The sequence below is a fragment of the Hemitrygon akajei genome, chromosome 11 (genome assembly GCF_048418815.1).
Source record: "Hemitrygon akajei chromosome 11, sHemAka1.3, whole genome shotgun sequence".
Lineage (NCBI taxonomy): Eukaryota > Metazoa > Chordata > Chondrichthyes > Myliobatiformes > Dasyatidae > Hemitrygon > Hemitrygon akajei.
Genome location: NC_133134.1, coordinates 166,485,343 through 166,499,293, shown reverse-complemented (window position 1 = coordinate 166,499,293; position 13,951 = coordinate 166,485,343). Strand labels below are relative to the sequence as shown.

General features: G+C 47.8%; 1 protein-coding gene across 2 annotated transcripts in view; it reads right to left on the bottom strand.

Moving 5' to 3' along the window:
- Positions 1-5,398: 5,398 nt before the first annotated feature.
- znf341 (zinc finger protein 341) overlaps positions 5,399-13,951 on the bottom strand; it is a 50,445-nt gene continuing 41,892 nt past the window's right edge. For both annotated transcript variants that reach the window (XM_073062175.1, XM_073062176.1), the window contains 4 exons: positions 11,830-11,962; positions 8,516-8,627; positions 7,318-7,388; positions 5,399-6,086 (listed from right to left, as the gene is read on the bottom strand). In XM_073062175.1, coding sequence (XP_072918276.1) covers positions 5,623-6,086; positions 7,318-7,388; positions 8,516-8,627; positions 11,830-11,962 — 780 coding nt within the window. In that variant the 3' untranslated portion in view covers positions 5,399-5,622. The remainder of the gene's footprint in view (positions 6,087-7,317; positions 7,389-8,515; positions 8,628-11,829; positions 11,963-13,951) is intronic.

Here is a 13,951-nt window from a genome sequence, read left to right as displayed (position 1 = left end):
ACAATTACAAAGAAAGCACGACAGCGGTTATATCTCGTTAGGAGTTTGAGGATTATTGGTTTGTCAACAAAGACTCCTACAAATTTCCACAGAATTATTGTGGAGAGCATTCTGACCAGCTGCATCACCGTCTGGTATGGAGGGGCCACACCACAGGTTTGGAAAAAGCTGCAGAAAGTTGTGAACTCAGTCAGCTCCATCATGGGTGCCCTTCCCCAGCATCAAGACATTTTCAATGCCTCAAAAAGGCAGCTTCTGTCATTAAGGACCCCCATCACTCAGGACATGCCCTCTTCTCATTGCTACCAACAGGGAGGAGGTACGGGAGTCTGAAGGCACACACTCAGTGTTTTAGGAACAGATTCTTCCCTCCACCATTAGATTTTTGAATGAACAATAAATCCATGCACACTACCTATGTTTTTTGTTCTTGGTCTCTTTTTACACTACTTATTTAACTTTTATACTGTATATAATTTTAATTGTAACTTGTAGTAAGCTGTAGCGGTCTCTGCCATTCCTTTGGATTCATCAGCTGCGTGGAGAGGGGGAGCCTGCTGTATGGGGAACAGCTTGCTCTCCATATCGTACTGCCCTGGCTTGCTTATCATACAGACAGCTGGGAGAGAACATCCATGGCCAATCTTCATCAACGGAGGGCACAATCAAGGACACAATTCAGAGCTCAGCATGGGCACATTTCAGTAAGGGCAGGGATGGCAGGCTGATGAAACCTGGATGATGACAGAGTTGTGAACATAATCAAAAACAATAAGAAAGTATATGTAAGATTTAAGATGCTCATCTCAGACAAGGTCCTTGAGGAATACAGAGAATGAAGGAGCGAACGCAAGCGGGGGTTAGACAGATCAAAGGAAGTCAGGAAATGTCCTTGGTAATTAGGATTGAAGAGACTACAAGACATTTTATACTTATACCAAGAACGAGAGATGGTAGGGTCATGAACACAAGAGATTCTGCAGATGCTGGAAATCCACAGCAACACACAAAATGCTGGAGGGACTCAGCAGGTCAGGTAGCATCTATGGAAATGAATAAATAACAGATGTTTCAGGGCGAGACCTTTTATCAGGACTGGAAAGGAAGAGGAAAGAAACCAGAATGAGAGGCTGGGGAGAGGAGAAGGATGACAAGTGATCGGTAAAGCCAGATATATGGACGAAGGGGGAGGAAGTAAGAAAAAGGGAGGTGATAGGTGGAAAAGATTAAGAGATGTAGAGAAAGGAATCTGATAGGAGAATGGGCCATGGGAGAAAGGGAAGGAGGAAGAGCACCAGGGGGAGTTGATAGGTAGATGAGAAGAGGAAAGGTGAGAGGTATGAGGCCAGAATGAGGAACAGAAGCTGGGGGGGGGGGGGGTTGGAATTACTGGAAGTTAGAGAAATTGATGTTTATGCCATAACATTTGAGACTACCTAGGCAAAATATGGGTGTTGCTCTTCCAACCCAAGACTGGCCTCATTGTGGCAATAGAGGAGGCTATGGAATGTTGACATGGGAATGGGGATTGGAATTAAAATGGTTGGGTTCAGCGAAATCTTGCTTTTTGTGGATGGAGGGAAAGTGCTGAACAAAGCAGTCCTTCAATCTACATCGGGCTGTGCGAATGGAGAGGAGCCCACATCAGATAATGTTGACAGAGCAGTGTGAGGGGTTGCTTATGTGCCAAGTTATCTGTGAGCTCGGGAAGGTGGTGGCACTGGGTCTATTGAAGAAAAAGGTGGATGAGTCTCCAGGTCCTTATGGGATATATCCTGGGTTTTTGGAAGAAGAAAGAAGGGAAATAGCTGAGGCCGATGAACAAGATACCCAATGTTTTTCCTTTGATAAAGGAGAGAAATAAGAATAATCTTGGAAACCATGGGCCTGGGACCTTGCGTCAGGACTGGAAAGAAAGGGGCACGAATCCAGAAAAGGTGGGCGGAGGAGGAAGTGGTCAAGCTGGCTGGTGGTAGGTGAGAGGATGAAGTAGGAAGTTGGGAGGTGATAGGTGGAAGGGGGTGAAGATGATGTGATCTGGAATTTCTGGAGGAACTCGGTGGGTTAGGCTCCTGCAGTGTAGGCAGAGGGACGATCGATGTTCAGGTGGAGACCTTGCATCAATGCTGACAGTGTGGAGGGGAAAGAGACAGTATATAGTCGTTAGAGGGAGGGGGTGAGGCAGGGTTTTGGCTGGGTTTAGGTCAATCCAGGTGAGCAGGAGCTAGGGAGGGGTGGAGTTTTGGGGATAATGGCTGGTGGGTGATTGGTCGAGTCAGAGAAGGAAATGTAGACACAGGGTGGCACAGTAAACACAGTGGTTAGTGTACAGTCCAGCACCCTGGGTTCAATCCCAATGCTGTCTATGAGAAGTTCATACCTTTTCCTCATGACTGCGTGGGCCTCCTCTGGGTGCTCCCGCGTCCTCCAACATTCCAAAAATGTACAGGTTAGGGTTGGTGAGTTGTGGGCATGCTTGGCACACTTGTGGACTTCCCCCATATGGGTGTAATTGGGTAGGAGGGGCAGGTAGAGACAGAGGTTGGAGTGGACACACGAGGGGCTGCCGACTTTGGAGTAAGTAAGGAATGTGCACCTGGAGTGGGCTAATGGGAAGATGGAACCAATGAGGGAGGGAAAATAAACTGGGTAACGAGGATTGGGAAAAGCAGGAAGACTGACCCTGGGTGGGTCAGGAGAGTGAAAAACCAACACAGGGGGCACTGGTCACTTGAAATTACACAACTCAATGTTCACACCACTCAGTTATAAGACGACTCATGTGGAATTTCAGGTCTGGTTCTTCACAAAGGCAGCAAGGACAGAAAGGTCAGTGGAGAGAATGGGAAGTGGACTGTTTATGAAAGGGCTAACGTTCCCTCACTCTTTCCCATTTTTTACCTACCCAGCAAGCTTTGAGTGAGTTGATCTGAGATTCTGCCAAGAGCCCTGCAGAGTCCACACATATGCTAACTGCATACCTGTCTCCTTACCTTCTCCTTACCTGTCTATCAACTCCTTCTGGTGCCCCTCCTCCTTCCCTTTCTCATATGCCCTACTCTCTTTTCCTATCAGAATCCTCCTCCTTCAGCTCATTACATTTTCCACCTATCATTTCAACCCCTCCTCCACCCACCTACCTTCCCCCTCACCAGGCTTACACCTATCACCTGCTAGCTTCCTCTGACATCCCTCTCCCCTATACTTTCCTCCAATCACTGTAAAGCTCTGCCCTCTGGTATCAGCCAGTTACACCTTCAGAAAAAGTCACTGGCTGTCCACTCAATCTATACCCCTTATCATCTTGTGCACCTCTGTTGCCTCTGTCCCACCCTGCGTGTCCAACACCCAGCACTCACCTCCAGTTCAGAAGTGAGCCATGACACCAACCTCTCTCTTTATCCATTCACCACTCTATTTGACTGCGCTCTCTTTTCCTCAGGGTAGGGGAGTCTAAAATTAGAGGTCAGAGGTCGAAGATGGGGGGGCACGAGGAGCAGATTTTTCACTTGGGTGGTGGGCAAATGGAACAAGCTGCCAGAGGCAGGTACAATAATAATGTTTCAAAGGTTTTTTAGACAGGTATAATGTTTGGAAGGATGTGGACCAAAAGCCAGTAAATGGACTAGCTCAGGCAGGCCAATCCGTTCATATGGATATGTTGGGTCTTCGGGCCTGTTGTCGAGCTGTTACAATTCTTACAGAGGTCAGTTTAGCTGTTCTTGGATACCTCGTCAACCCCACGTGGCCTCTCCATCACCTCTGAGCCTCCACCAACCTCACCTCACCCCCCCCCCCCCCCCCCACTCTGCAGCATCTGAAATTCTGATCTGGGCCTAATGAAGAGCTCCTCACGCTGAGTAAACTTCATCCACTCTCTCGTCATCTTCCTCTCCCCTTGTCTCTGGCGCTAGGTCCACCTACACTTTACTCTTGCCAGTCACATGCATGTGTGCTCAACCTTCTCCATTATTTCAGTCGTCCCACCCTCAGGACGTGGGTTCAAATCCCACTCCCGAGTCCCGACCACAGCAAAAAAAGGGGGCTGTGAGGGAATTAACCAAAACAAAAATCTTAAAAGGCTTTGCGTTCTGGAAAACGAAAATAAGAACAGAAAAATACTAGAAACAATCACGAGGAAATCTGCAGATGCTGGAAATTCAAACAACACACACAAAATGCTGGTGGAACACAGCAGGCCAGGCAGCGTCTATAGGGAGAAGCGCTGTCGATGTTTCGGGCCGAGACCCTTCGTGACGAAGGGTGTCGGCCCAAAACGTCGACAGTGCTTCTCCTTATAGATGCTGCCTGACCTGCTGTGTTCCACCAGCATTTTGTGTGTGTTGCCAGAACCAATCAGCAGGTTTTCAGAGAGACACAGAAGCAATACATGAGGTTGAAGACCCATTTTGGTCAAAAAGTTTTTGACCAGAGGCAGACTGTCCTGGAGTTGGAGACCTGTCCCTAGGTGTTTGCGTGGGTGGAGGGTGTGGAAGGTTTGGGCAACACACAAAATGTTGGAGGAACTCAGCAGGCTGGGCAGCATCCATGAAGAGGAATAAACAGTTCTTATTTGCCGTTGTTGTTGCTGCTGTTGTTCTGCTGAACATGGTGAGCATGCTCTGTGGGCAGCAGAATGTGTGGTGGCACTTGTGGGGTGCCCCCAGCACATCCTCAGCTGCGTTGGTTGTTAACGCACATGCCTTGGGTAACTCTGTGTTTCGACTTACATTGATAAATAAATCTCAATCTGACCTGGCGTGATAGATGCGGGATTGTTCCCTCACACGGAGTATTAGATCACAGTCTCCCAGCATTAATAACCTCCTCTGGATTTTTATGCCAGGCAGATTAGCTACATCGCCTCCTGCTGATGAAACAGAATACAGAACGGTGCAGGAACAGGCCCTACATTCCTCGATACTACACCAAAGTAATTAGCTAGCAATTAAACGCATAACTAACCCCTTCTGCCTGCACATGGTCCATATCGGTCCACTGTCAGCGTTGTCACCTGCCCATCTAAGAATCTCTTAAAACAGTCCTGAAGAACTGTTTATTCCTCTCCATAGATTCTAGCATTTTGTGGGTGTTGCTCTGAACTTGCAGCAGAATTTCTTGTGTTTATGATCGGCCTCTTAAAAACCCTCCATGCAGGGGTTCCCGACCTGGGGTCCACAGACCCTTTGCTTAATGGTATTGGTCACGGCATAAAAAAGGTTGGAAAACCCTGCTCTATAGTATTTAAACGAGTGTGAAGGTTGTAAAAGGAAACATGTACACTGTCTTCCTCTGCCAACAAACACATCAACACCACTGACCAAATTCACCCACAGTACACAGCAACAGAAATTCTAGCTCTGGCCTACGAGAGACAAATGTTTGGAGAGAAAACGGCTTTAATTTTAGTTTTATATAGAAAATCGTCTTTTATTTTGTGGTTCGATTGTTCTGCGGTTTGGTCCTTGGACTCCCATGCTCTGTGTGAAAGGTGCCAAGATCACGCCAAGGTGCGCATCACCCTGGTTCTCTGTGCCCTAAAACTCCACAGATATCTGACACCTAATGTGAAGTTCATTTTATTTTTTTAAAAAATGATGAAGTCCGGTGGTCGCAGAGAAGTTACTCTGGGTTCTGGATGTAAACCGGGACCTCCGGCAAGGTGACGGGTTGGCCGCTGGGCGGAACTGGCAGGCTGCTACTGTCCTGAGAGGCAGTGTCCAGGCTTGCCCTGGCCTCCTTGGTCTCCGAGGGGACAGCGGCGGGGTCCCCCTGCGCCTCAGCTCCCTCGGGGGGCGGGCACCCGCCCTCTGCCCTCCGCTCTGCTGTCTGGCTGCCGGCCGCTGCTTTCCTGGGGCGGCTGGGGAGCCGGCGGGCGGTGCAGTGGCGCCTCCTTGCCGGCCGCTCCTCGGGGTTGGGGAACGCGCCGCACCGGTGCTGCCGCAGATACTTCTCCCGGGTGAAGCCCTTCCCGCAGGGCTCGCACCGGATGGTATAGGTGTCCGTGTGCGAGTGCTGGTGTTCTGTCATGTGTGCCCGACGGCTGAAGCTCTTGCTGCAGTACTGGCACTTGTAGGGCTTGATACCTGCGGCCAAGACACAAACACAAACACCATGACACAGGAGCAAAATTCGGCCACTCCGGCCCCTGCTCGTGGCTGATTTATTTAGTCACTTAACCCCATTCTTCTGCCCGTAACTTCTATCAGCCCGGCATGGAACACCAAAGCCCAGGAACGAAAAACTCTACAGAAAATGGTGGGCACAGCCCAGTCCATCACAGGATAAGCCCTCCTCACCACTGAGCACATCGGCACAGAGCAATGCCACGAGAAAGCAACACCCATCATCAATGGTCCCCACCATCCGGGCCATGCTCTCTTCCTGCCACTACAATGGGAAGGAGGCACAGGAGCAGCTCTCACTACACCAGGTTCAGGAACAGTTCAACCAACAGGCTCCTGAACCAGGCTAACTTCACTCACCTCAACTCTGAACTGATTCCACAACCTACAGACTCACGTTCAAGGACTCGACATCTCATGTTCTCAGAATTATCTGTTATTACAATTTTGACTGTCTGGCAGTACTTGTGTGAACTTTTCATTGAATCTGTTGTATTTCTCTGTTCTAATGTGAATTCCAGTGAGAAAAATAATCTCAAGGTATCATATGGTGGTAATAAATTTACCTTTGACACCCTGACTAATCAAGAACCTATGAACCTCCACTTTAAATATACACAATGACTTGGCCTCCATAGCCGTCTGTGGCAATGAATTCCTGTCTAAGTAAATTCCTCCTCCTCTCTGTTCTAAATGGCCGACCCTTTATTCAGAAGCTGTGCCCTCTGGTCCATCTATTGGGTACAATCTCTACACCTGAACTTTTTCTGGGCCTTTCAGTAGGCAATAGGTTTCAATGAGATCATAGAACATAGAATAGTACAGCACATTACAGGCCCTTCGGCCCACAATGTTGTGATGACCCTGTCATTCCTCTAAACTCCAGTGAATACAGGCCCAAAGCCATCAAGCATTCCTCATATGTTAACCCTTTCATTCCCAGGATCATTCTCATAAGCCTCCTCTGGACCCTCTCCAATGCCAGCACATCCTTTCTTAGATAAGGTGCCCAAAACTGTGCACAGCACTCCAAATGCGGTCTAGGGCCGAGGTCGTACTGCGGGGGTCACAGCAGGAATATTGTGATAGGGTAAGACAGCACAGACAGACTGAGCTGGAGAAGGAACTTGCTCCCTGACAAACTCAATGTGAACCTATTCATAAGGAGAGTTAAACTGTGAACTGAGCTTACCAGAGTGTGCGATTATATGAGCTTTCAGTTTATCCGGCCTGTTGAATTCTTTTGTACAACCCGAATGCACCCTGTGGATAACAGAGAGATTGTTCCAGATCAGTCAAAGATGAAAGAGTAGCTTTATTGGTCATGTGTACATCGAAACATACAGCGAAATGCATCGCTTGTGTCAAAGACCAACACGGTCAGAGGATGTGCTGGGGGCAGCCCAGAAGTGTTGACACACCGCCGGTGCAGTTTGGTGGGTTAAATGTGAATTGTGAATCACCCCACCCCCAACGTGTCAGTGAGGGGCAGAATCCAGGGGAGAACTGATGGGAGTGTGTGGAGCAGCAGAGAAACGGGATTATCGCAGGGTTAGTATGAATGGGTCGTTGATGGTATGAGTGAACTTGGAGGACTGAAGGGCCTGTTTCTGCCCTATTTTTGTTTCTATTATTTAGAGATACAGCACAGTTACAGGGCCCTCTGGCCCAACGAGCCCGTGCCGCCCAATCACACCCATGTGACTAATTAACCTACTTACCTGTATGTCTTTGCAGGGAGAAAACTGGAGCATCCGAGGGAAATCCATACGGTCACAGGGAGAACGTACAAACTCCTCACAGACAGTGGTCGGAATTGAACCAGGGTTGCTGGCATGGTAATAGCTTTACTCTAATCACTCTTAATCATCATTATCTGCTCTGTCATATGACGTGGGTGATCATGGTCTTTCTATGACAATGACTGTCTGGGCACATTTTTCTACAGAAGTGGTTTGCTATTGCCTTTCTTCTGGGCAGTGTCTTTACAAGACGGGTGACCCCAGCCATTATCAATTCTCTTCAGAGATTGTCTGCCTGGTGTCAGTGGTCACATAACCAGGACTTGTGATCTGCACCGACTGCTCATACGACCGTCCACCACCTGCTCCCCTGGCTTCACGTGACCCTGACCGGGGGCCTAAGCAGGTGCTACACCTTGTCCAAGGGTGACCTGCAGGCCTTACATTGCCTTTGGTAGAGATGTATCTCCACCCCACCACCCAACTCTAACCACTATGCCCCTGAAAAATACAATGACTAGTTGATGATCGAAGAAGAGATTAATATTTCTCTTCCAACTACAAGCACGAGTAGGATGGGGAAAAGGACTCCCCCCACACCCCACATTGGAGTAAGAAGCTAAGGTTCACACTGAGGCAAAATCAAACCTGAAAGGACACTTGAATTTCTTCACGGGGTCATGGGTCAGCATGTGTCTCTTGACTTTATCTTTGCGGTTGAAGGCTGCCGAGCACAGCGAGCATTTAAACGGTTTTTCACCTGTCCAGAAGTACAAGAAGACTGGGATTAATATGACCCATGAGAAACAGAGGAGGAATATTTCAGCCTGGAATGAAGAACGATCTCTGAAACTACACCTCTGACATGGACAAGGAATATAAATCCATAAGTGTGCTTACCGAGGGGAGGGTCACACGCACGGAGGTACAGTGGGAAACTTTGTCCCACATCCCATCTGTGCAGATCATTTCATTGCAACTCACATGAAATGCTGGAGGAACTCAGCAGGTTAGGCAGCGTTTACGGAGGGGAATAAACAGCCGACATTTCGGGCCAAAACCCTTCATCAGGACTGATTTCATTGAGGTTAGTACGAGGGAAATAAATACATAATGCAGAATAAAGTGTTGCAGTTACAGGGAAAGTGCAGTGCAGGTAGATAATATGGTCCAAAGGCATGAAATGGTGGATTGTGAGGTCCAGAGTGAATAATCTGATAACAGTTTAAGATGGCACTGGGCAAGGAACAGCCCAGTTCTGCTCAATGTCTGTGATGTTGAATGGTGAAAGGCATGGACAGAGTGGATGTGGCAAAGTTGTTTCCCATGGTGGGGGAGTCTAGTACGAGAGGACATGACTTAAGGATTGAAGGGCGCCCATTCAGAACAGAGATGCGAAAAAAAAATTTTAGCCAGAGGGTGGTGAATCTGTGGAATTTGTTGCCATGGGTGGCAGTGGAGGCCAAGTCATTGGGTGTATTTAAGGCAGAGATTGATAGGTATCTGAGTAGTCAGGGCATCAAAGGTTATGGTGAGAAGGCGGGGGAACGGAACTAAAGGGGAGATTGGATCAGCTCATGATGAAATGGTGGAGCAGACTCGATGGGCCGAATGGCCAACTTCTGCTCCTTTGTCTTATGTTTACCTGGCTCTGCGCTGAACTGAGGCTGTGGCCTGCTCTGGCTACAGCCATGCCTGGCTTCATGTCTGTAGACTCGCTTTCACTTTAGTTCTGAATGCTATTTGCTTACTTTTATTGTTTGCACGATTTGTCTTTTTCTCTCTGCACATTGGGTGTTTGACAGTCTTTTTATTAAAAATGGGTTCTACTGCGCATCTTTGTTTTGTGGCTGCCTGCAAGGAGACAAAGGTTGTACATTGTATAGGTACTTAGATATTAAGTGTACTTTGAACTTTGAGGTAGAACCTGTCTTGAGACTGGTGGTGCATCTCTTCAGGCTTTGCACCTCCTGCCCGATCAGAGGGGAGAGGAAGAGAGAATGGCAGATGGAACTTACTACAGACAAGTGTGAGGCTTTGCACTTTGTTACGCTCGTGGCCCCCTCCTTTTTGAGAATGGCAGGATCGCTATTGATTCGAGTCAGGAGACCCAGGAAATGAGAGAAAGACATGCAGAATCCACAAAGAGTTTGGAATGTGTCCTGGCCTCCGAAAGGCGGAACCATTGATAACGGCTATTGTCTCTAGGAGACGGACTTGTGTATTGAATCCTGTACGATGCATCGAAGCCCCCAGGCAATGAACCGAGGGGGGGGGGGGGGGTTGGTGGAGGGATTGCATCATCCCACCCTGATTGACATCTGAGACCCTGTGCCCTGTGAGTCAGGATAAAAGAGGGTCTGAGGAACAGCCCCTTCAGACGCACCAGAAGAAACGCTAGCGATCCCGTAATAGCAAAAACTGATGGAAAGGCCACGTGCATCCTTTTCCATTTGCCCCGGAATCAGTGGGCCCTTTACCACGGAAGAACGGTTTTTAGCTAACAACGGGGAAATCAACTCCCAACGACTCTCGAAGGATTGACATCATAAAAGACCCCGGCAAGTTTAAAACCGTCTCTCTCTTAAACCCAAAACGCTGCAGCTTGAATGAACTACAGTGACTTTTATATTTCCATCGGACAATACATTATCCCCTAGACAACGATAGAGCTATTTCTTATTGATTATTATTATACCCGCGCTTTTAGATTTAGTATTGACGAAGTATATTATCTGTATGTTTGCATTGATATTATCTTGTGTATTTTTATCAATAAATACTGTTAAAAATAGTACCATCAGACTTCAACGGACCTCTCTATCTTTGCTGGTAAGTGACCCAGTTATGGGGTACGTAACAACTTCGGTAGAACCAACCAGGGTAGGTCTTACACAGTGAGACGTGGGGAACTGAGAAGTGTGGAAGAACAAAGGGATCTGGGAATACAGGTGCATCATTCATTGAAAGTGATGTCACAGGTAGATAAGGTCAGAAAGAAAGTTTTTGGCACATTGGCCTTCATAAATCAAATTACCGAGTACAGGAGATGGGATGTTATGTTGGAGTTGTGTAAAACGTTGGTGAGGCCCAATTTGGAGTATCGTGTGCAATTTTGGTCACCTACCTACAGGAAAGCTGTAAACAAGGTTGAAAGAGTACAGATAACATTTACAAGGATGTTGTTGGGTCTGGAGAACCTGAGTTATAAGATTAAATTAAATAGGTTAGGACTTTATTCTTTGTAATGAAGAAGTTTGATAGGAGTTTACAAAATTATGAAAGGTATAGATAGACAGGGTAATTGCAGGCAGGGTTTTTCCACTGAGGTTGAGTGAGACTACAAGTAGAGGTCATAGGTTAAGGGTGAAATGTTTAAAGGGAACACGAGGGGAAACTTCTTCACTCAGAGAGTGATGAGAGTGTGGAATGAGCTGCCAGCACAAGTGAAGCATGTGAGCTTGATTTCAACTTTAAGAGAAGTTAGTGTAGGGACATGGATGGTAGGGGTATGGAGGGATATGGTACAGAGTAGGCAGATGAAATTGGTCGGTACGGACTTGATGGGACGAAGGGCCTATTTCTGTGCGGTACTTTTCTATGATAATGTCTGGGGTGGCTGGTGTCTTTGATGATGCTGTCTGTTTCACTGAAGCAGTGAGAACTAGAGAGAAGGTTCACGTATGGGAGACTGGATTTTGTTACCTGCTGATCTGTGCCTACAACTCTGTTTTTTCTGGTCACAGGCAGAGCAGCTGTCAGTACTGATGTCTGCAGTTAGGTCCCCAGATTCCCAAAAAATAAACATCTTTATGGTGTCACGATATCAATGATTGGAAACCTTCGGAAACACCGGGGCGGAGAGAGCAGTACACTACAAGGAGGTGAGCGTAGGGATAGAGCAGAGGGAAACCACAAAGACTGAGCATTTGGAGATGGAGAGGTAGAACGTGAGGTCTTACCGGAATGGATGAGCAGGTGAAGTTTGAGATAGTGCTCTGTTTTGAACGACTTTTTACAGACCTGGCATTTGAAGACTCCCCCTCCACCGTGAACAGGGAGATGTCTTCTCAAATACCTCTCGCTTGGGAAGACCTGAGGACAAGGAAAGTGGGAAGACATGTTTCAGAGGAACCTCTGAAGTCACGTTACCTTCATCCCTCCCTAACTACCGATCCGATCTGGGATCTGGCAGTGCTCCCAGATTGGGCTAGGGAAGATGGCATCGTAAAATCTCAAGGATTAATGATTTTTGTTAAGAATGTGTAGAATCCGATCATGTTTAATATCACAGTGATGTGTCATGAAATTTATTGATTTGCAGCGCCAGTGCACTGGAATACATAAAAAATTATAAACGACAATAATCAATTAATAAAAAGTAGATTGATAGATTTATAAATAAATAAATACAATTAAATAAGTAGTGCAAAAAGAGAACAAAGAGTAGTGCGGTCGTGTTCATGGGTTCAATGTCCATTCAGAAATCTGACGATGGAGGGGAAGAGCTGTTCTGAACTGTGTGTCCTCAGGCTCCTGTACACCCTCCCTGATGGTAGCAGTGAGAGGAGCACATGTCCTGGGTGACAGGGCTTCTGCCTTTTTGAAGGTGTCCGCAACGTTGCAGAGTCTAGTACCCATGATGGAGCTGGCTGAGTTCACAACTTTCTGCAGACCAGCTACAGAAGCAGAGCAGGTTAGATGGGAATTTGGGCTGCCACAGACTGGCTGGGCTGAAAGGCCTGTTTCCATGCTGCATGGCTCTATGGCTCAATGGAACAGAAGAGACTAGAGGGGCTGAGCAGCCTCTTCTTAGTACCCTGAGCTTGAGTGGGATTCTGGCACTAACTCAGACTCACACACTAGGAGGGAGGAGAATGAGGGGAGATTTGAGTGAGGTTTACGAAATTATGAGAGGGTATAGATAGGGTAAATGCACACAGGCTTTTATCCACTGAGGTTGGGTGAGACTAGAACTAGAGGTCATGGGGTAAGGGTGAAAGGTGAAATGTTTAAAGGGAACCTGAGGGTGAACTTCTTCACTCAGAATGTGGAACGAGCTGCCAGAGGAAGTGGATAGGTACATGGAGACCTTTGATCCAGGTGCAGGTTGATGGGAATAGGCAGAAAAATGGTTTGGGATAGACTAGATGGGCCAAAAGGCCTGTTTCTGTGCTGTAGTGCTCTATAACTCTTTTACACACACACACACACACACACACACCCCCTTCCATTCCTTAAGATGTCCCACAAAACTCTTGCCAAGAATGATGTACCAGCAACACGGCCCCAGATCACAGAATGTTCACTCACATATTTTCACTAGAGTCAAACACTGGAGATGAGCTCCAACCCTATGGGGATCATGGACAATGAGCCGTGAATTTGTGACAGAAAAAGGAATCCCCAGCAGTGAGAACATCCCTGGCCTCCTGCCAGAGACACGGGACTGAGACAGAGATCTCCCGTGTAGAGGGCAGCTGCTCACATGAACCCCACCCACCACCAACATCCAAACAGGCTGGGTGAGCGAGAAATTTCTGGGAACGTGTCCTCCCTTGACAACAACAGGGTTTCCCTCTCAGGGGATTTTACCCAATGGGATTGTCTTGTCACTCCTGCTGAGCAGGTCATATGACAAGTCAGCACTAGGGCACAGAAAGAGGCCGATTACCCAATCTAGTCGGTGCTGAACTGTGATTCAGCCTGGTCCCATCTGACCCACACCCAGACCACAGACCCCATACCCCTCCCATCCATGTACATCCAAACTTCTCCCTGGTCCCATCGACCCACACCCGGACCATAGACCCCATACCCCTCCCATCCATGTACATCCAAACTTCTCCCTGGTCCCATCGACCCACACCCGGACCATAGACCCCATACCCCTCCCATCCACGTACCTATCCAAACTTCTCCCTGGTCCCATCGACCCACACCCGGACCATAGACCCCATACCCCTCCCATCCATGTACTTATCCAAACTTCTCCTGGTCCCATCGACCCACACCCTGACCACAGCTCCATACCCCTCCCATCCATGTACATCAAACTTCTCCCTGGTCCCATCGACCCACACC